General features: G+C 51.0%; 1 protein-coding gene across 3 annotated transcripts in view; it reads right to left on the reverse strand.

Annotated features, from left to right (window-relative positions):
* ABCC1 (ATP binding cassette subfamily C member 1) overlaps positions 1–22,998 on the reverse strand; it is a 141,346-nt gene that overhangs the window by 27,797 nt on the left and 90,551 nt on the right. For all 3 annotated transcript variants that reach the window (XM_045460239.1, XM_045460240.1, XM_045460241.1), the window contains exons 14-19: positions 22,497–22,584; positions 19,519–19,594; positions 17,307–17,433; positions 13,323–13,499; positions 11,429–11,596; positions 8,981–9,164 (exon numbers count right to left, since the gene is read on the reverse strand). In XM_045460239.1, the coding sequence (XP_045316195.1) occupies positions 8,981–9,164; positions 11,429–11,596; positions 13,323–13,499; positions 17,307–17,433; positions 19,519–19,594; positions 22,497–22,584 (820 nt within the window). The remainder of the gene's footprint in view (positions 1–8,980; positions 9,165–11,428; positions 11,597–13,322; positions 13,500–17,306; positions 17,434–19,518; positions 19,595–22,496; positions 22,585–22,998) is intronic.

Here is a 22,998-nt window from a genome sequence, read left to right on the forward strand (position 1 = left end):
CAACCGACTGAGACACCCAGGCGCCCCTATACGTTTCTTTTTAATGCAGCATCTTTCTTATTTTTTTTTTTTTTAATTAAAAAAAGAAACTACATCACAGAGAAGAATGATAACAAGGATTTTCCGTGCAGGCAAGGACAGCCACATATGCGCCCGGCACTGGAGGCCCCGGCCTGGCCTTGACCATCTTTCTCTGTGCAGGGACAGGGATGCCCGAAAACACGCCCAGAGACACCTGCGCTGTGGCAAGGGCTTCAGAGAGCCCCACTCTCAGGGCCGCACAGGCTGCCCTGTGCAAGCTTCAGCCTCCCCTTCTGCTCCTCACCCAGTATGAGCCATAAGGTCTGGATGGGAGACCTCACAGTGGCCTCCCGTGACCCCTTCTCTCAACCCAATTAGCCCACAGGTTGATACAGCAGCTGGGGCAGCTGGAAAACTCTCCGCCGAAAGGAGACAGACTGAGAGTCCTAGGGGGGCAACGTGAACAGGGGTCGATCCACCACTCTGTCTTACTTCTTCGCAAGGCGTCAGCCCCTCCCTCTTCCTACAGTCTCTTCCTACAGGCAGGCCCCGGGGGCTCTGCCCAAGGGCAGAAGCTTAGTCCAAGGAACCCCTTCCCCATGACTTTGAACTATCAGTGACCCGACCAGGACTAAAGACAGCTTGGGTTGATCTGTCCTGAAGGAACAGGATTCCCGGAGTTCCTACTTCCTGAGTCTTGCTCATTTGGTTTGGCCTTTGATTTCTGAGCTACCTGGTCCTCTTCCTTGTTTCAGCAGCCGGAGTCGGCTTCTGTGGCTTACGGAAGAGCCCTTACGTCTGGACCCTTAAGACATATTGCTGTTTAAGGAAGGCAGGAGCGATGGGTCCACTCCAGTGGCTGGCGATGCCTTTACCTCGCCAGAGGGAGCCAGCACAGCCTTCCCTGCTCTAATTCTGCTAACAGACAGCCCTCCTCTGGGCACCCGCAGACACCTGCAGTTACTCCATCAGGCATCTCCTTGCTCTGCCTTGGGTCGCCTAGGTCCTGCCCACGCCCAGCAAGTAAGGATGGGATCATAAGAACCACACTGTGGCCATTCACTGTCCACCCACTACGTGCCGAGCATTTTGTGGACAAGATCTCCTTCAAGACATGCTCATATCATGGTCATCTGACCTACATGACAGTCAGGCTTAACCAAGGCCACCAAGCTGAGGAGTAGATCTGGGGATTCAGACTACCTCCCCAAGGGTCCACCAGAAAGCCTGGCACATAGTAGGTGTCCAATAAAGGTCTGCAGACCGTCAAGGGCCTCTCTCCAAGCACACAGCTACAGGACCAGGGCACCTACAGTCTCTCCATGCAAGTATGGCTACATCTAACCCAGGTGTCACCGGCCCTTCTCCTCCTCAGCTACCACTTTGCCACCTGAGAAATCAGAAGATCCAGAAAAGTGTTAAGGACCAAAGCAAAACTCCCTCCCTAAACTACCCAATTTGAGTGCCTGGAGTGGGGGCACCTGGGTGGCTCAGTCAGTTGAAAGCCTGACTCCTGATTTTAGCCCAGGTAATGATCCCAGGGTCAGGGGATCGAGCCCCACGTTGGGCTCGGCACTGACCGTGGAGCCCGCGTAAGATTCTCTCTCTCCACTTGCCCCTCTTTCCATCTTGCACTCTAAAAAAAAAAATAAAAATAAAAAAATAAATGTCCAGAGGGGATGGGTGGATGTTATCTCCTAAGGATGAGGAGGGGCTGCACCTGAGCCCCAGTGGCCCCATCCCACGTTCTGGGTAGGTCCCTGACGAGCACACTGCACGGGGCCAGCCGTTTCCCTAAAAGTTATAACCATGTCAAACATAAAAAGATCTAGAGAAATGCAAGCCAACCCTCTGTCTGCACTGGTCACAGTATAACAGCTGGGTGGGGTGGGTGTGGCAGCTGGGGGACCGCACACAGGCCTCCACTCTATCACACGTTTCGGGTAAGAAAACTGACTTGTGGAAAGGGAGTCATTGCCCCCAAATTCACACAGGTGGCAGGACTGCTGTTTGACTCCGGGCCATCCGGCGCCAGGGCCTGGGCTTCCTGTGCAGGCCCTCAAAAACCAAGGGGCCATTTAAAATTATTTTCTTTTTTTTTTTTTTAAATTTTTTTTTTTTCAACGTTTATTTATTTTTGGGACAGAGAGAGACAGAGCATGAACGGGGGAGGGGCAGAGAGAGAGGGAGACACAGAATCGGAAACCGGCTCCAGGCTCTGAGCCATCAGCCCAGAGCCCGACGCGGGGCTCGAACTCACAGACCGCGAGATCGTGACCTGGCTGAAGTCGGGCGCTTAACCGACTGCGCCACCCAGGCGCCCCTAAAATTATTTTCTTAATTGCTTACTTAGCCCACAGCCCTCAGTTCCTCGAGGTCAGACGCTGCTCACGACAGGGGTCTGGGCCACAAGGAACCTTACTCTGAACCAGCTACAGATGGAGCCAAGAAAAGGGGAAGAGAAGGTGACTTGGCTCAGATTTCATCTTGGTCCCCCCCCAGCCCCCCAGGCTCACCTCCATCGCTGCGGTTAGCACCACCACGTCGTTGAATATTTGGTGTTTGTTTCCACCATCCAACTGTGAGCTCTTGAAAACAGAGAGGAGGTCTTTTCCACTACTCTATTCCCATCATCAGGCACACTGGATGGCCATGTAGGGTGTAACAGACCGTGCACTGCACAATCCAAGAGGCACCATTCCACACAGTGGCTCAAGTACTGGGTGTCCCCATGGCACACACCAAGTGCTCTGTACACACCTGACACGCAGATGGACAGATTAACACATCAATGGCCAAGTGAAGCAGAGATGACCTTCCAGGGCCAGAATGGGCACCCCATTGGCCACCATGATGCCATCTCACATCCCACACCCACAAAGCTGGTTGCTTTCTTCTAATTTTTTTTTTAATGTTTATTTTTGAGAGACAGAGACAGAGCATGAGCAGGGGAGGGGCAGAGAGAGGGAGAGACAAAGAATCTGAAGCAGGCTCCAGGCTCTGAGCTGTCAGCATGGAGCCTGATGCGGGGCTCGAACCCATGAACCACGAGATCATGACGTGAGCTAAACTCGGATGCTCAACCGACTAAGCCACCCAGGCGCCCCGTAAAGCTGATTTCTAAACCAACCCTGGAGACATGGGTAAAATCAACGCATATTTTCGTCTAATCTGGGATCTTTATACAGCTGTGTTAATGTTCAAAGCTTACGTAGGATGTGCCTTCAATAATCAAGGCATCATGCATCCATTTGCTGATTTAACACATTATACTGAGCGTCTACTGTGTGCCAGGCACTGTTCCCAGTCCTGGGGATATACAAGTAACCAAAAAGCCCTCATGGAGCTTAAATTCCAAGGGAAAGGGAAAGGGAAAGGGAAAGGGAGAGAGAGAGACAGACAGAGAGAGAGATAATACACGAAGTAACAGATCTAGACTTGGCTGTCAGGCAGTGGTTAGTACCACAAAGAAAACTAAAGCAGAGAAAGTGGAAAATGAAAGGGGGGAGGGGGGGTGCTATAAAATAGTAAGAATGTTTTTTTTTAGCAAAGGCACCAAACTTCTTCTCCAATACGTGTTCCTCCAGTGCTTCCAGGTACCAGGTAAGGGGCTGTCCCTTCCCCTTGGGGTGTAAGGGCCCCTGCCCTTGGACCTCCTAAGTGCCCTTGCCTGGGCTCCGTGTCCAGCCAGCCACCGGCCCTCAAAACCAGCACCTCGGAGCTCTGTTGTTTATTCTCAAGAAGGTTCTGGAACTCTGCTTGGGCACGGGCCAGCAGGCAAACCTCCCTCAAGGGAAGAATCCCAAGTCGCTGCGTTACAGTCAACGCTTCGTTTTTGACCAAAAACGGAATTGACCGGCTGCATCGCCTGGCCCGATCCACCAGCCTAGGCCCAGAAAGTACTTCGTACTCAGGAGGAAGAAATATGGCTACTGAGAACAGCCTAAAGGAATGTGCCATCTGGACGCTGGACTCTCCAGCAGCTGTTCGGTGTTTATGAGAGACTTTTGCAATATGGGGCGGTGCTTATGACCCACTGTTACCACCGTTAAGGAAAGAAAGAAAGGAGAACTGATGGCTGAATGCACAGAGGGCACTCCTCTGCTCGGGAGTAAGGCCGAGGCAAGACAGACACAGACAAACCCTCTGGCAGGTGGGTGAGTGGATGGACATTCTTTTTCCTGGTTTTGTGGGTTTTTCTGCAGCCTCCAGCTGTCTAAAATGAGCACATATTGATTCCCTAATCAGTAAAAAAAAAAGAAAAAGAAAAAAAAGAAACTGTCAGCAAAAATCTGAAAAACAGAAAAAATTAGACATGAGGTTGAGAGATGAATTAAGTAAGGTTCTGAAAAGTGGGAGAAAGGTGTTTCTCCCAAGATGACAGGAAAGAACCTGGGGAGCGTGGAGTCAGAGCATATGCTCTATTTTCTGGGGGGGGAGGGTGTGGGGGGAGAGTGCTGTGCATTGTAGGATGCTTAGCAGCGTCTCTGGTCTCCACCCTCTGTGTTAGCACCGCCCTCCTCCATCCCAGTTGTCACAACCAAAAAAGTCTCCAGACACTGCCAAGTATCCTGGGAGGCACAGATGTCCCCCCGCTAAAAACCACTGCTGTAAATTTTAGAGCAGTCTTCCTAATAAAGACACCAGAGTACATAAGAAAGTTCTTTACCTTCCGGATACAAAGGTTAATAAGTCAGTTTGTAACTCTCTTTGCCACGGAAAGGAAAGGAAAGGAAGGGGAAAGGAAAGGGAAGGGAAAGGGAAGGGAAAGGGAAGAGAAAGGGAAGGGAAAGGAAAGGGAAAGGAAAGAAAAGAGAAAAGAAAAAAGAAAAGAAAAGAAAAGAAAAGAAAAGAAAAGAAAAGAAAAGGAAAGAAAAGAAAAGAAAAGAAAAGAAAAGAAAAGAAAAGAAAAGAAAAGAAAAGGAAAGGAAAGAAAAGAAAAAGGAAGAAAAAAGTTTCCTACAAATCAGTGTAATAAATCCCTGCCAGGACTGGTCAGTATCTTCTCTTCCTAAGCCTACTTCCTGTTACCTCTACTATTCTCTACCCCCCTGGGAAAGAATCCCCCCAAACCAACCACTCTCCCCCTTCAGCCTGGGTGTTCTAAAAAAGATCTGATTAATCCAACAAGGGAAAAAAAAGTTTCCCTTAGGGGAAGCCAAAAATGTGGCTCAAACAAATTCAGGGTCATTGGCTCTTGGAAACCTGCCACAGCTGAGCAATATCGGACCCCGATGCCAAGCTGCAGTGCCGGGGGCCCCTCCGAGAGAGGGAGAAAGTGAAGACACTGCCCAGTGTGAGTTCAGACCCACAGGGCTAAGGACTTCTGGGGGAGGCTGTACGGCTAAATTGGGAAAATGACCCCGCAGTGGTGCAAGGGTGGCATTTTCATTGCCAAATTAAGTGCTGACGTGGCCAAAGGAAAAAAGAAAAAAAAAAAAAAGTAATTGGCAGTATTCCGTGTTCTGCACCGAATGCTTTGGATCTGTTGGCGGTGGTGGAGGAAGGGGAGTGAAAAAACCCATCTGTGGTCAGCAGAGTTTAAGGATGCTCCCTGTGCACCTGAATACAAAGGAGGGCGACCTCGTTCGGGGGAAAAAGATTCAGTAAAAGGCACACGTGTCACCTGAGAGAGCATACAGAGTTGTTTTCACCTGAAGGAAGCTGGACTGAGACGTACAGGGGCTGTGGGGTTGTCTCATCCAGCACGTGGCAGTGGCATGACAATCAGAGGAAGGCGACCCTGAAGCAGGAGGGAAGCAGGCTAGACTTAAGACAGAACTTTCCGACCCCAAGAGCAGAGATACGTAGAAACTCATTCCCACCAGGAATGATAAACTGGAGGCATTTCTTGCCTCACGCTCGCAAAAGGAAACACTTTTAATACCAAGAGGGTTCAGAGCAGCACAATTTATAACAGCCAAAACATGGAAACAACTTGACCTGTCATCAACGGATGACTGAATAAACAAAATGGGGTGTGTATTACCCAGCCACAGAAAGGTTATCAAGTATAGACATGTGCTATCACACGGGTGAGCCTCAGAAACATCACACGAAGTGAAAGAAACCAGCTCACTAAGGACCACACGGTCTAGAATTCCATTTACATGAGATGCCCAGAACAGACAAATCTAGGGGCAGAAAGATGAGCAGCTGCCAGGGACCTAGGGGGCTGGGAGAAAATGGGGAGTGATTGCTAATGGCTACGAGGTTTTCTGGAGGGGTGACCGGAATGTTCTAAAGTTGGTTTTGGTGATGGCTGCCCAACTCTCAACGTGCTAAACATCACTACACTGTATGCTTTAAATGGGAGGATCGTATGCTATGCCAACTGTATCTCAATAAAACGTGACAAACCACTGGGGCTCCTGAAGCACACTAATGCAGAGGCAATGGATGAGCCCTGACCCCAGGCAGACACATAAAGCACCAAGAGAAGGAGCAGACGACTGAAACTTAGGCCAGACTTGAGGTCCCACCCCTGCCAGCAGCCGCTGTGTGTCCTTGGCCAAGTTGCTGCCCCTCTCTGACATTCACTGGATGCCCGCTGCATTGAGACCAAACCCCAAACTCCTCACCCTGAAAGGCCATCTCCCACCACTGTCCCTTCACCCACCGTGGTCTGGCCACCCGGCCTCCTTTCCGTTCCCTGCGTCAGCACACTGTTTCCCAGATTTTCTCCTTGCTGGCAACCTTCCATGCCAAGGTCACCTCCTCAGAAAGGGCGTCTCTGACCACCTTGCATGGCCAGGTGTCATCCGTATCACTCCCCAGCTCATCATCCTGTGTGGTTTTTTTTTCTTCATAGCACTTACGCTCTAGGAAACCATTTATTTCTTGATTTGTGTTTTGCCCTTTTCTCCCAACAGATTCCAAGCTCCATGAGGATAGGGATCTGTCTAGATGTCATTCACTTCTGTCTCCCCAAAACCTAGAACAGTGTTGTTCTAGGAATTCCTGAATTCCTAGCCCCCAGGAGCTCCGAACGTGACTGTATTTGGAGACAGGTTATCTGCAGATGTAATGAGTTGAGGTGAGGTCATTAGGGTGGGCCCTAATCCCATATAACTGGTGTCATTATAAAAAGGGGAAATTGAGAGACAGAAACACGCCAGGTTTCTGTGTGAAAGACGGAGGCAGATGTGGGGGTAATGCATCTATAAGCCAATGGCCACCAGCAGCTCTCCAGAAGCCAGAGGAGGGGTGGAACAGCCCTCCCTCAGAGCCTCGGAAAGAATCAGTCCGGTGAACACATCGGTCTTTGGCTTCCATTCTCCCAAACTGTGAGAGATTAAATTTCTGTTGCTTAAGCCACTCAGCCTGTGGCACTTTGTCAAGGAAGCCCTAGGGAGTTAATACAAGCACTCAACACATAGTAGTAGATGCTTAATAAAAATCTGCTGAATGACTACCTCGATGAAGAGTAGACAGCTCTTTCTTAGGGACCGGCCCCATTCACAGCTACAGACACCCGGCCGTCCCTGACACAGAAGGGACAAATTTCCCTAAACCTCACTTTCCTCACCAGTGAACCGGGAATAACAATTCTACTCCCTCATGAGTCGATGGAAGGGGTCAACAAGGGAACTCCGGCAGAGAACAGGGGCCCCGGGAAGCCCTCAGCAAGCAGCGGCTGTGTCTTAGAACCGTATCACAGACGTTCCGAGAACAAAAGCACCCGTGCAAATTGCCCAACGAGGCAGTCCCGCAGCCCTGCCCCTGTGGACAGTCTATCTGAGGCCTCCCTGGGGACAAAGCACATAAAGAACGTGCCCCGGAGGCTGGGGGAGTCTGTAATTTGCTCCTGGAGATGGGAGATCAGGGCCGGAAGAGCAATCTCTCGTTTTCATTCTTAGCAATCGCCGCGAGCCAAGGAGCAAAGGTGTCAGATGACCTCTTCCCTCTCTGTGGGGTCAGAGCTCCAAGCAGAGAGGGGAGGAGAGGAGCCTCTGAGATGCCAGTCTGAGTGATGAAACACAGGGCAGCCTGAAGGCGGCAAACCAATCCCCTGAAATTAAAGCCAACAGAGAGGAGAGGACAGATTCTTAGAAGTCTCACCACAGAAGCCTTCAAATAAGGACAGGGTGAGGTTCCAGCTTTCGGAGTCCTGGCCCGAGAGGACACAGTGGGTACGGCAGGTGGGAAGGGGGCAGGTCTGCACTGACCTGGCAGGTGCCAAGGGCATGGGGTGAAGAGATGGGCACTCTTCCCGGGGCGGGTAATGACAACAGCTGTCATGGCCCGAACACGGTGTGCCAGGCACTATGCCCAAGGCTCTATGGAATTCAGCACATGAAATCTCCACCGAGTGCCAGAAGACTGTCCTGTTATTATCAGTGGGGAAACTGAGGCTCAGAAGGGTTTGGGGGACCCTAGTAAGAGGGGCAGTGGGGGGCACCTGGGTGATTCAGTCGGTTAAGCATCCAACTTCGGCTTGAGTCATGATCTCACGGTTCACGGGTTCGAGCTCCACGTCGGGCTCTGTGCTGACAGCTCGGAGCCTGGAGCCTGCTTCAGATTCTGTGTCTCCCTCTCTCTCTGCCCCCACCCTCTCTCTTTCAAAAATAAACATTAAAAAAAAAACAGAGGGGCAATGGGACTCAAACCGAGGTCTTGCCAACCAGTAGCCTACAACCCCCACGACTCTCACATCTGTTCTAGATTATGCCACACAAAGTCACTGCTTCCCACAGCCTCTTGAGAACCTCACCACCGTCCCTGTGCCTGCCGAGAGAACACTTAAGCTCGGCCCAGAGCCACATCGCAGGAAAGTAGCAGGACTTGGGCCCAGATCTGCTGCCCCCGCCGCAAAGCGCTGGGACTCCCTCTCAATGCGGCCCCCAAAGCATTGGGACCCTGGAAAGGCTGGCCCGCTGCCGACAGGCCACCGCGGAGGGGGTGTGGGGGAACTTCCGGGAGGCAGCGGGGGCCCAGCGAGGCACCCTATGCGCCCTACCGTCATCCTGCTCGGACTGCTCCTGCTCGGTGCTGGCGTACGTGCGCAGGAACTCGGCGAAGGCCCCGTCCCGGGCCAGCAGCTCCTGGTAGGAGCCCATCTCGGAGATCTTGCCTCCGGTCATGACGATGATGACATCCACCTGGGGCAGGTAGCTGATACTGTGTGTGACCAGGAGCCGTGTCTGCAGGCAGAGCGGGGACCCGCGAGTCAGCGCCCGGGCATGAGCGCAATTCCCCTAAGCCTAGTGGCCAAACTCGAGTCTGAGCGCCGGGGACGCCCCCATCTATGGGTGCCTCCCTTCAACACTCACCTGCCAGGAGCTGGGGGGCCGCAGGGAGGGAAACAGATCCCAGCCCCACACTCCAGGGTCGGGGGAGAAAGGACCAATACAAGTACAACACGGCGGGTGCCGGGGGGGTATGAGACCGAGGGTGGAAGGTTGCAATTTTAACAAGGGTGATGGGGAAGCCTATCTGTGAACAGAAATCTGAAGGATGAGAGGGAGGCAGGGAGGGAACCATGCATGTGTCCAAGAACAGAAAAATGACACAGATGCAAAACAATCTGTGTGCCGTGGCGTAATTTTCTTTTCAGGTAATCCCCCACCTCCCAAAAGACACTACAAACTCAGACATCTGTATATATTTTATCCAGTTAAGTCAAGGTTTGGAAGGACGTTCATCAAACTACATGAGTCGGCAAACTTTTTCTTAAAGGGCCAAATGGTAAATACTTTTGGCTTTAGGGATCCTCCGGTTGCTACGGCAACCAGTGGTGAAGTTGCCACAGCGTGAAAGTGGTCGTACATACGATGGAAAAAGATGGTCTGTGACCCAATAAATATATATTATATAAATAAAATATGTATATGTGTTATATATAAATATAAATATAAAAATATATTTAAACTCAATGCAATTTGCATATATCACAATTTTTTTTTTTTCCCCTCCAGATTTTTTCCAACCGCTTCAGAAATGTAAAGACCAGGGGCGCCTGGGTGGCGCAGTCGGTTAAGCGTCCGACTTCAGCCAGGTCACGATCTCGCGGTCCGTGAGTTCGAGCCCCGCGTCAGGCTCTGGGCTGATGGCTCAGAGCCTGGAGCCTGTTTCCGATTCTGTGTTTCCTTCTCTCTCTGCCCCTCCCCCGTTCATGCTCTGTCTCTCTCTGTCCCGAAAATAAATAAACGTTGGAAAAAAAAAAAATTAAAAAAAAAAAAAAAAAAGAAATGTAAAGACCAGTCTTAGCCAGTCTTAGCTCAAGGGTGGTACAGAAACAGACAGCAAGCGGCCTGGTGACACCTGTCTCCTGAGACAGGGCCTAGGACGCAGGACAAAGGTGCGCCATTTTTTTTTTTTTTTTTGCTTCACGTATACACCCTCACACTCTTTTAGATTTTTGATAACGAAATTTTTTAAATTGAAAATTATGTTTATCCAGAATTTTTATGGTGTGTACAGGATGATGCTTACAATAGGTTAAGTGGCTTGAGGTCCATTATGTATACACGTGACATGATAACCTATTTATAAGGCTTGAAATAAAGACATCTGCATGGGGTAGGGTTGTCCAAAATTGCTTTTTTTTTTTTCTTTGTTGTGTTTTTCTGAATCTCCTCTATTTTCCCCATGGACGTGTGGAAAATACTTCTTTCTCCAGAAGAAAAAAACCGAAAAGCAGTACTCCTTCTCAACCATCCTATAATTCCCCTAAAAATGATGATGATGATGATGATGATAAACAGGTGAGGACACATTTCCTGTCATGTACGGGTGCTATAGGCACTTTTCCTGCTCCAAACCTCCGTCCCTCAGCCTACAGCCATGTCAGCAGGGAAGGGAGAGTTGCCCCATCAGTCAGAAGGGATAGGATTTCCCTCTGCAAAGCCGCCCATTATTAAATCGGGAAGAGGAGCCTCCTTTGGCCACGTGAAGGCAAGGACTTCAAGTCAGTGTCAAGGACGTCCCCCTATAAGGACAAGAGCAAGAAAGCTGTCCCAGAAAGGCATGCAAGGGAAGCATTAGAACGTGTTCTGAAGTCCAAGTAAAAAAATTGGGGGGGGAGGGGGGGGCACCTGGGTGGCTCAGTTAAAAAAGTGGGGTGGGGGGCATCTGGGTGGCTCAGTCGGTTAAACATTTGACTTCGGCTCAGGTCGTGGTCTCACAGTTTGTGAGCTTGAGCCCCGTGTCAGACTCTGTGTGGACAGCTGGAAGCCTGGCACCTGCTTCGGATTCTGTGTCTCCCTCTCTCTCTGCCCCTCCCCCGTTCATGCTCACTCATTCGCTCTCTCAAAAATAAATAAACATTAATAATAATAATAATAATAATAATAATAATAAAATAATCCTGAAAGGTGGGAAGTGAAGGATTCCCAAAGGGGGCACATTTTGACTGAACAAATGCGCGAGGACGGCCAGAGCCGAGCCCTGGCCCTTCGGCAGGTACCTTGTTCTTCAGCATCCCCTTGGGGCCAACCACATTTTCAAATATGTGTTTTCCCACATGGGCATCCACCGCCGACAGGGGGTCATCGAAGAGGTAGATGTCAGAGTCACAGTACACGGCCCGGGCCAGGCTCACACGCTGCTTCTGGCCCCCAGAGAGGTTCACGCCCTGGGGAGAGACACCGCAGAAGGGGGGGGTTCCTAGGGAGCCCTGCTCAGGAGGCAGCAGACCCCGGCTGGCGGCCCTGGAGGGCTGAACCGCCTCCCCTCGTCTGAGCAGGAAGCAGAGGCATGAGATTGTATCTGCACGGACTGTGCTCTAGGCCGACCACGGAATCCAGCCTCAACCCTAAAACAGGCAGAAGAGAAAACTGGAGCCCCTGGGAGCTGCTGAGCAGACAGCTGGCACAGCGTGGGCATTCGGCAAGGGGCGGCCCGTGGCACCAAGCAACAGGGGCTACAAGGAAGGCTCCGGATCTTGGAGTCTGACAGAAGGCACCGGCAGATGCCGTAACGAGCCCGCTGCCGCTGCTTTAGTTAATAGCTACCACTTTGGCGCGCTTGCTCTGATCTCTCACTCACGCTGAAACCACAGGGAGCCAAGGCAGGCTGCACTCTGGGGGTACCGAAGTCCCCCCCCCCCACTCACCAGTAGGAAGGGCACCGATTTCTAATTCACACCAGGGCGCTCCATGGAGCACACCGCAGCAGTCACAGCTCTCCCTCCGACTACAGATTATCGATTACCGACTGCCATTTCCATCTATGGCTGGGAAGTCCAAGTGGACCCCCGCCGGGTTAACGGGGCCCAGTCTCTGCTGAGAGAGATGCCTGCCCTCCCTACACACCCAGGTGGGGCTCAGGCAGCCAGGTTCTTTTTGACGGCCCCTCCGGCCACAGCTCTTCGGCCCGGGGCAGACGCCAGACCCAGTCATACTCTCTCGCTCTAGACTTTTATTGGCAGCCAGACCGGGACAATGAGGAGTCTCCATGTGGCAGAAACAGACACGTGCGTTAAAACAACTAACTCAGGGCCACCTGGGTGGCTGAAGTCGGTTGACCGTCCAACTTTGGCTCAAGTCATTATCTCACAGTTAGTGAGTTCAAGCCTCACATCAGGCTCTGTGCTGACAGCTTGGAGCCTGGAGCCTGCTTTGGATTCTGTCACCCTCTCTCTCTCTGCTCCTCCCCCGTTCACGCTCTGTCTCTCTCTCTCTCAAAAATAAGCAAACATTAGTGGGAAGGTGTTTGGACAAGTCACTTAGGCCCCTCTATGCCTCTCTTTCCTCAACCATGAAATGCAAATGACAGTCAATCCCCTCTCATGGGCTTGCCGTGAGGATGAAATACATAAAAATGTCTATCACGGTACCTGGCACAGAGTAAATGCCCAACAGCTGCTGGCGACCATATTATTTTTACTATTATCGCTGCTTTCAAAGGGACTGTGGACATCTGAATCACTGGCACCCCTCCTCCCTGTAGAGCGCCCTGTCATGTGACCCCACAGTCACATGACAGCAAAGGCGAAGGGCACTTCCTGCTCTCCCATCTTTCAGTTCGACCAGGTGAAAAGGACAATATGCTTTAAGGGACACCATGTGGTTTTTCTGTCTCTCTTGGGCTTCTGCTGTCACCATGAGAAGGGTGTCCCCCTGTAGAGCTATCGCCCCTTCAGCCGAAGCCCCAGCAAGAAGCCATGCGGGGCGGACCCCAGCCAAACCCATGGCCTAGAGGCGAGCTCAGCTGGCCCGTGACACGGAGCAGAGCTGCCTGACTGAGCCCAGTGTGGGTCAGCCAACCACAGTCAAAAGGGAGAGTAAGTGTTTAACACAAGCCCCTAAGATTCTGTGGCTGACTGATACAGGTGCCATGCTGAGGCTGTACCAACGGACCTTCTCGCCAATCTCCGTCCGGTCCCCGCTGGGCAGGATCTCCAGATCTGGGAGGAGGGCACAGGCTTCGATCACTGCCTTGTAATACCGTTCCTGGAGCGGGCGTCCGAAAAGGATATTTTCTCGGAGAGAATCATTCTGAATCCAGGCCTGCTGGGGGACGTAGGCCACTGAGCCCTAGGCAGCAAATACAGAAGGCAGCAAGACAGACAGACAGACTTGGTTAACAAGATGGCAGCTGACCCATCCACTCGCCAGGAGGATTCTACTTCCCGAGATGCTCAGCAAGGGGGAAACTGAGTCACGACAGACTCAGATGCCAGACCTGGGATCAGACCCCACACTAGGTCAGTCACAGACTCTAACATCAGGAATTCAAGAGCGGAAATCCGCATTAGTGAGATTACAGTTCTGTATTTAGTTAAGAATTCACTAAATGCCTCTAGCAGTGAACAAAACTCCTGCCTCTCAAGAAGAGAGGCACCTAGGTGGCTCAGTCAGTTAAGCATCCGACTTCGGCTCAAGTCATGATCTCATGGTTTGTGAGTTCAAACCCCAAATCGGGTGAGCTGTATCCCCGATTCAGGCTCTACAATGACACTGGAGAGCCTGTGTGGGATTCTCTCTCTCTGTCCTTCTGTGGTATTCTCGGACTCTCTCCCAATCTCTCTGCCCTTGCTCACTTGCACTGTTTCTCAAAAATAAAAAAAACTTAAAAAAAAAAAAAGAAGTCCCTGACATGATAAAAAAAAAAAAAAATTATTTGATTACAGTTTGGGGTAAATGCTAAGAGAGAAAAAAAACGAGTCCTTTAAAAAGTCCTTTAAGGGGCACCTGGGAAGCTCAGTTGGTTAAGTGACTGACTCTTGGTTTCAGCTCAGGTCATTATCTCACGACTTTGTGGGTTCAAGCCCCACACTGGGCTCTGTGCTGGCAGCACAGAGCCTGCTTGGGATTTTCTCTCTCTCCCTGTCTTTGCCCCTCCCCTGCTCATGCTGTCTGTTCCTCTCAAATAAACAAACTTTAGAATAAATAAGTAAAAATAAATACATACATCAATAAAAAGTCCTTTAAAAGGGAGCCAGGATGACTCAATCAGTTCAGCGTCTGACTCTTGATTTCAGCTCAGGTCATAATATCACAGTTGTGAGACTGAACTCTGCACTGGGCTCTGTGCTGAACATAAAGCTTACCTGGGATTCTCTCTCTCTGTCTCTCTCTCAATAAATAAATTAAAAAAAAAAAAAAAGTCCTTTGAAAAGAGAGACCTAGCTTGGGTCATCAGGGAAGGATTCCTTGGGGAAATATTCTTGATGAAATTTAATCAAGGTTACTTCTATGTCAAATCATCTGTTTCAAAGGACCAACAGGTGAGGGTTAGTTGGTGTGACAAAGGAGAAATGGAAAAGCATTCCAGTCAGAGGGAACAGCATGCGCAAAGGTCCAGAGACAAGTAGAACCTGGCACATCCAAGGAACAGGAAGGCCAGGATGACTGGAACATCGTGTGAAGGGGAAGACAGGTAGGAGTGAGCTGGAGGGCAGCAAGGGCTGGCCCACCCCAGGCCAGGGATCCGGGTGAGGGGCCTGGGCTTTACTGGAAGGGCAAGGGGAGCAAAGATTCTTTTTTTTTTTTTTTAAATGCTTATCTATTTTTGAGAGAGAGAGAGAGAGAGAGAGAGAGAGAGAGAGAGAGAGGCAGGTGCACAGAGCGTGCATGTGTGCGAGCAGCAGAGAGAAGGGGGGAGAGCGAATCCCAAGCAGGCTCTGTGCTGCCAGGGCAAACCCCGATGTGGGGCCTGAACTCACAAACCGTGAGATCACGACCTAAGCCCACCAAGAGTCGGACACTTAACCGACTGAGCCACCCAGGAACCGCTACGAGTGAAGGTTCTTCCATAACGGAATTCTAGAGGGATACGGTTGGCAGAGGGACCCAGGTATTTCAAATCTCAATCTTCATTCTCAGATAAATAACTAAACTAATACCCGAACTGACAAGAGGCCAAAATGTCACAAAGTCTCACCACAGAACCCACAGAAAATTCAGACACGGCATACCCAAGTAAAATATTTGGAGAAAATTAATATTTTAAACACATTTCTAGCATGCTCCTTTGCAGGGCAAAATAACCAGTCAGAGAAATCAGTTCATCAAACCAAATACTCAGTGCACCCTCAACTTCCAGATGCATCATTTCTGCATTTAAAGCCTTTTTTTTTTTTTTTTTTACTTTAAAAAATTTTGCTCTCTGGGGGACGTGTGACAACATCTAGACACTCCTGGTTATCACAACCGGAGTCTGCTATCCGCATCTAGTGGACAGAGGGCAGGAATGCTGCTAAGGATGGTACACAGCATAGGACAAGCCCACCACAGCAGAAAAGCATCCAGCCCGACACGTCAAGAGCGCTACAGTGGTGGAAACGCATTAACGAAGCAGAACACAATGTGGACAGTTTGGAGTCTACTTCCAGAAACGTAGGGCACACTGCCCATTAGGCTCACTTTATAACGTGTACTTTCAAAGCAGCGACGGAATATTTCTGAAAACCGCAGCTAAATGCCTTTAGTGTATGGGGCGCCTGGGTGGCTCAGTCCGTTGAGCGTCTGACTTCGGCTCAGGTCACGATCTCCCGGTTCGTGAGTTCGAGCCCCGCGTCAGGCTCTGGGCTGATGGCTCAGAGTCTGGAACTTGCTTCCGATTCTGTGTCTCCCTCTCTCTCTGCCCCTCCCCCGTTCATGCTCTGTCTCTCTCTGTCCCAAAAATAAATAAACGTTAAAAAAAAAAAAAAATTTTTTTTTTAAATAAATAAAAAAAAAAATAAATGCCTTTAGTGTAGACCCAACTAACGTAACGTATACTTTTCTACCGATACATACCAGGCTAAAGGGCCTCATATAAACAAAGAAAAACACCAAACAAAAAAACAAAAACAAAAAATCCAAAGAACAAAAAAAGGACTTTGCTCTGAAATAAAAACAACTCCGTAAACCAGCATTCCTAGGAGGAGATTCCAAGGGACAATAGTTCTGGGGATGCAAATAGTTGCACGGGCCAAGTATGCCTGGGACACACTGGGTTAACCAAACTTGAATCAGCTTTCTTCTCCTTGTGGGACTTCTCAGAACCTTTACTTTATTCACGTTTATTTTAAGTCTCCAAGAGGGAGGGGAGCTGCATGTGCATTCTCTCCCGAGCCTGTCTGAGCCCAGAACTCTCCTCCTCAAACAACCGCAAGATGAGTCTAGCAGACCACGCTGAAGGACTGGTGGCCAGGAAACTTCGAGGGACGCTTCCTACTCCAGGGCAACTCCTTCATGGCGAATCAGCTAAACGCAAAACAAGGCTCTTGACTTACAGCGAGATTCATTGTGTTCACTGAAGCAGCCTCTTAAATTCTCTCTTGAGGAATATTCCAACTTAGCTCCAAGTCCTGTGCATTTTAAAAACCAATAAATCTCTAGTTCTTCTTCCATTCTTCTATTAAGAATTCAAGGAAACACTCAGAATTTAAACAGCTCTCTTAACAAGAACTCTCCAACACAATATCCCAAAGACACAGATCAAAAATGTTACATTTTGTTACATTTATAAAAAGAGGTAACAGGCACAGATCCACAGACAGAGACAACAAGCCAGAAGGACTCACGTGTCAAGAGAGACCACAAGATGCACACTGAGGGCCAGAGATGGGAGAGGATTAGAGACAGTGAGTGGACCAGGGAGCATCCGTGTTATTGAGTGTCTGCTACTTGCTGGGCACTATTCTCTGCGCTAGGACACAGCGGGACATAAGCGACATCAACTCTTGCCTTCGAGGGGGCACAGAGAAGAGCAGGGCGAGTGAGAGAGAAGGAGGCAGACCTCGCTGCTCTCGCTTCCTGCACAGGGGCCACCGTGAAACAAAACACAGCATCGCACTTGACTCTCCTCTCAGGCCAGCCACGCCCCCACCCCACCCCCCCCAGTCCTTGTCCTACCTTGACAGACACGTGGCCCTCCACCTTGTCCATCTCGGCCAGGAGTGCTGAGAGCAGAGACGACTTTCCACAGCCCACCTGGCCCACCACGGCCACCAAGGAACCTTCCGGAACGGAGAAGGTAATGCTGAAATGACATAATGTGCTCTGCCTCAGCCACACCCTTGCCTGAACAGGTGGTGACCCACCAGACCTGGATGTACCCAGAGCGGAGAGAGGCGGACGGCAGGGCTGGAACGAGCCTTCCCGGTCTGGAAATGACCACCGCTGTCCCTACTGCTAAGCTTGGCTCAGGGAGCGTGCGAGGGCCTGGGCACATGAGGCTCCAGGCAGGCGCTGGGATGCGCACGTGTCTTAGAGACGCAGAGGCAGCGGGAGTCACCTGGGCGGCCAGATCATGATCGGGGGCCAGATGAACCATGCAGGCAACCTGAGGGACAGACAGGAGCCTCAACGTGAACTCTGAAGGAAGAGTAAGCAGCACCAGACACAGAAACCCAGGAAGAGCTTAAGAGAAGGCCCCAGGGTGTGAACGGACAGGTGTGATCGGGGCTTGACATGTCGACGGCACAGGACGAGGCAGAGGGGAGTAAGGCCAGCCCTGAAGAGGTGGGTGGGCAGCAGGCACGCCCGAAAACCTCAAAGCTCGCTGTGCTGGGGGCCTCGGAGTTTGAAGCGGGGGCCCTACCATGGAGGAATCCGAGTCTGAGAAACACGTCTCTACGGAAACCATCCTTTCACAAACGATGGTACCCCAAATAAAACAGTAAGCTCCAGGCTCCACTGGCAAGACCGCCCATCCAATGACACGGGCCAGTCGCTGGCTGCAGTCAGGGCCTCTTTGGGTTCACTCACCCTGGCTGTGCTTTTCGATGGATGCCGTTACGATTTCAACATATTAGTGCAAGCGTTAGATTCTGCTATCGCTGACTGTTTAAAGCTCATGAACCGATTATGCTTTTGTTCCTGAGCTGAGGGGCGAATGGATGAGGGGGCCACAACAGAAGAGGACGCCCAGCGAGGCGGCTCCTGTGACTGTCCAGGTGAGAATGGATTATTTTTATAGGGTGAGGAGAGAAAAGGTTTGGGTGGGGAAAGGTTTGGGGAGTTCAAGAGCGGAAGTGGGGGTGGGGCGCATGGAACAAAAAGACAAGAGAGAAAAGCTAAAATTGAAGCAGGCAGGAGCCAAGTTAGACATAAGGAAGAACTTCCCAAGCATGCAGCCCCACCATGAATTTTCCAGGTGTAGAAAGAATTTTACCAAGATTCTTTTCTCTAGAGAGTCTGTCCCCCATGCTTCCTCAGTCGATATACAGCAATAATTCGGCTACCCAGTGAGGAGGTAATTCTGAAGGGGCATGGGGGATAAATTTGGCCCCTAAAAAGGTTCCTTCTGGCCCTGTATTTTGGGGACTCCTTTGAGGAAGCCTGACAGAGCCAGTGAGAAAGGCCTCCCCGGCTCAGAAACAAACAAGAGGCACTTGACAAGTTGCCTGGGGAACCAGGTCAATTCCTGGACACTGTGCTTTGGTACCAGATGGAGAGGTGGCAAGGAAGGGTGACTCGGCAGCTGTAGGCCTGGGAGAGGACAGAGAACAATTCCATCCTGACAAATCCCTTCCGACAAAAATTCCTTTCAGCAGACCCAAGCCTGCCTGCAACCTGTAGCATCACAGCCTTAGACCCAGCCTGGCCAATCAGTACGCTCTACCTCTCCTGGCACAGTGTTTGGCTCAGTGAGGGGCACATGACCCAACCTGGACCAATAAGAGCCAGCTGGGTCTCCCACCGAAGTAAGAGGCACACTGGGAGCTGACGGGGTCTATTTCCCATCATGAGTGGGGAGGCAGCTTGAGAAGGAAGCAGCACACAGGGAAACCAAACAAAGTCAAGATGGAGAGAATCCTGATGGCACAGAGTCCCTGGATCATGCTGTACCTGACAGTGGCTCTGAGTTATGCAAGCCAAAAACTGTTGCCCAAACCCATCTGTGCACGGTTTCTGTCTTTTACAATCCAAGGGAACCCTCTGTGCCAGCACACTCTCATCTGCTCCTTCCTGCAGCCCTGACAGGTAGGACTAGACCTATTTCCCCGACGGGTAAATTGAGGCTCAGAAAGGCACAGTGGCTTATTCAGGGTCAAAGAGCTAGAGTTTGACTGGAATCCACATTTGACCAGAGCCTCCTGGCTCTCTCCACGTCCTGGCTTACCCATTCAGCGTTGGAGGGTCACTCCTGGCCCATGTGAACGTGGCATTCTTCACAGTGATGCTGTTTGTGCCCCCACCTGAAAAGCACCAGACACAACAGGTCAGACATAGATGAAGCCTAGGGACTGAGCACGAGCAGGAGGCTCTTTTTTTTTTTTTTTTTTTTTTTTCCTCATCTTTTTTAAAGTTCAATGGCAGGTGCTAGATACTTGCACTAGACATTATCTGGTTACATTAGCTCTGGTTTCTAAAGAACCCCAACCAGACCCACAAAGCAGAAGGAACCACAACAGGGCTCTGCCTTGAAGGTTACACCATCCAGATGCCCATCTCGCACAGGGTGGGGGGAGCCCCTGGGGTTTACTCATAGCTCTGAGGTCCCCGTCCCCCCATCTTGGGAAGATCGGGCAGCTCTGGCTGGGGACGCTGAGCAGAAGCCAGGGTCAACAGGGAACAAGCACTTCTCTCCATCGGGTGGGCCTGGCCCTTGGCCCTCACCACCCCGTAGGCCCTTGCTTTCTGTTCAAAGTGGGGTCCTTGGCCCAGAGCTACTGGATTGCAGGGTGGCCTCCTAATGCACCTCCCTGGATCCCTTCTCCCGCCACCCCTGCTCACATGGCAGCAGGTCCAACTTCCTGAAACAGCAGGCACGTGAACTGTGAAAAAGCAGGCTGTGGAACGGGAGGTGGGGTATCACAGGGTGGATGGGGGAGGGAAGAGCGGTAAGACAAAGCCCGCATTCTGTGGATAATGGCTCCTCGGGATTCTAAGCTCCCAGCACCTCTTCCTTCACTTTCTCTCCCCTTCTCTCCCTTTTATACTTTATGCCTCCTTACTTAAAAAAAAAAAAATTTTTTTTTTGACCCTTCATTATGAGCCTCCGCAAAACCACCTAGAGATAAGATGGGCGTGGTTTCAAGCTGTCAAATAAAGAAGTAAATTCTCCCACACAGAGAAGAAACAAAAGCCCATTGCAAGAGGAAGTTACTGGTTAACCTAACCTAACGAGCCCGGTCCCCAGGCCTCCCTGTCCCGTCCCGTCCTGGTAGAACACAGACCAAGGAGGAAACTGGAAGGTGCTATTTAAGGAATTTAAAGAAAAGCCACTTGAGTCAGACAAGCTAGAAAACCGCCAGACCCGGCCAGGAGTGGCCAAAGTGGCCCCATCTGGCACCCAGGGAGTGTGGATAAACATCTCAATAAGTCAAACAGCCTAGGAGACTGTCATTAGGGTGGAAAGGGGGTGCTGAGGCCCGGACCACACGAGGAAGCCTGGGGTTTTCCAGAGGCCTAGGGGTCTTCGAACAGGACACTTGCAGGTAATTGTGAGCAATTTTACTACTCTGAAACCTCCATGGGCTGTCCCAAATTTCAGGCCTGCGTTAGACAGAGAAATGTGACCAGGAGTAGATGGCACCGTACCATTTACGGGGGGGTGGGGGTGGGGGACTAGGTCCTCAGGATGGAAAGAGGGGAGGGGGGAGACTAGGTCCTCAGGATGGCAGAAACTGGTAACCACAGGCCAGGAATGTTGAGAAGAAGATTCCAGCATCCAGTGAGCAGTGGTTCTTAACCAGGGCAACTTTGCCCCCCAAGGGATATAATGCCTCGAGGCAATTTTGGTTGTCAAAACTGGGGTGGATGCTACTGGCATCTAGTGGGTGGAGGCCCGGGATGCCCCTCAGCACCCTATAAAGCAGAGGACCGCCCCCCCCCCCCCCCCCCCCCCCCCCCCGCCACAGCAAAGGACCATCTGGCCTTGAGTGGCAGCAGTGCCGAGGCTGGGGAACCTGGCCGTAGACGGGTGAGTTGGAAATGTCCCAGATCGCTCCTCTCTTACGCTAGGGACATAACGGCCACCACAACCACTGGGTCAGCAGGCACTGGGCTAAGCGTTGCACACACCACCGAAGACATCTGAATGCCTACTTGGTGCCAGGCACTACTTGTACCTTACAACCAACGTCTGCACACATTCATGCCTTGGACAGTATTTATTGGGCTCCCGAGCCTGACTGTTTGAGTCCAATCCCCGCGTGGCCATGTCCTAGCTGGAGAGCCTTGAGCCAGTTACTTCTCTGTGCCTCATTTTCCTCATCTGTCGACTAGGACCGATAATAATGAGACGGACCACATAGAGCTGTGCTGCTTGGTGCATAGTAGGTGCTCAATAAAGCTCAGTGAGGGAGACACTGTCCAGTGGACTGGAGCACAGATTCCACTGGCCGGCTGTGGGTGCAAATTCTGACTCTACTTCTAACTAGCTGTGTGATCTCAGGCAGGTCACTTAGGCCAGTTTCCTCATCTGTAAAATGGGGGTTTCCACAGCTCCTCTGTGTGATGTGTGAGCAGCGGGTGGGGTAGTGTCTGCACGTCCTTAGAGCAGAAAGTGCGTGACAGGAGCGTCACTTAAGTGAAAGCAGTCACTGCTGGTAATGCTATGAATATTTATGATTAAGTGCTTAGAGATATAGCCATGAGTAAGATCCCCACTCAGGGGCATTGATGAGGAAAGGATAAATTAGTAAGCTACAAAAACAAAACAAAACAAAACAAAACAAAACCCAATCAACGATAAAAATCCACGTTAACACCCTGCTAGAGAAAGGCACCTTCGTCCTCGTGACCCATATGGGGAAACTGAGGCTCAGAGCAGTGAAGTGACCTGCCGAAGGACACAGAGCTAGAAGGTTGGAGCTGGTCTCCCAACATCTGTCCTTGGTTTGCCCGCCCATCTGCCCAGAACAGAATCAAGATCTGAGCTCTGGATCCTGTCCCTCGGCGGGAGGCCTCACCTCCAGCTGCCTCTCGGTGAGGACACACCAAGGAAACAAGCTGAAGTTCAGCCGCCTGGGCGGTGCAAGATAAGGCCACCCCACTCTGCAGAGCCCCCGCTCCCTGGGGCCTCGCAGACGGGCTTCTGGGCACAGCCAAACCCAAGGGTAGCCTTCGAGGTACAGAGGAACCAAACACACACACCGTCTTTGCCAGGCTTCCGCTCGATGCTGTCGGCCTCCAGCTCCTCGTGAGACAGAAAGATCCTGAGGCGTTTGAGGGAGACACTCGCCTACAGAGAAGGCAATTACAGGGTGCAGTTATTTTTAAAAGCGTTTTTGCGAAAACAGACCGAGGCTGACTTTCAGTGGTTTCCTCTGGGTGTGGAGGGGCCCACATCCTCCCTCATTTCTGGAGGCTCTGCGTTTCCTACAAGAGCGGGACTTAGAATAAAAAACACAACAGGTTTTGGTTCTTGTTTGTTTTCCTTTAAAAGCCCACGACTCGTATTAGAAAAGAGGGCAGGGGGACTGTCCCAGATGACAAGGGACTTGTAGAAACAATGACCAAAGGCAGTGGTCCCGCGTAAGGGTTAAAAACTTGCTACCAGTGGGGGCACCTGGGTGGCTCAGTCGGTTAAGCGTCCGACTTCAGCTCATGTCATGATCTCACAGTCCGTGGGTTTGAGACCTGTCTAAGACTCTAT

This window comes from Leopardus geoffroyi, chromosome E3, assembly GCF_018350155.1.
Source record: "Leopardus geoffroyi isolate Oge1 chromosome E3, O.geoffroyi_Oge1_pat1.0, whole genome shotgun sequence".
Taxonomy (NCBI): domain Eukaryota; kingdom Metazoa; phylum Chordata; class Mammalia; order Carnivora; family Felidae; genus Leopardus; species Leopardus geoffroyi.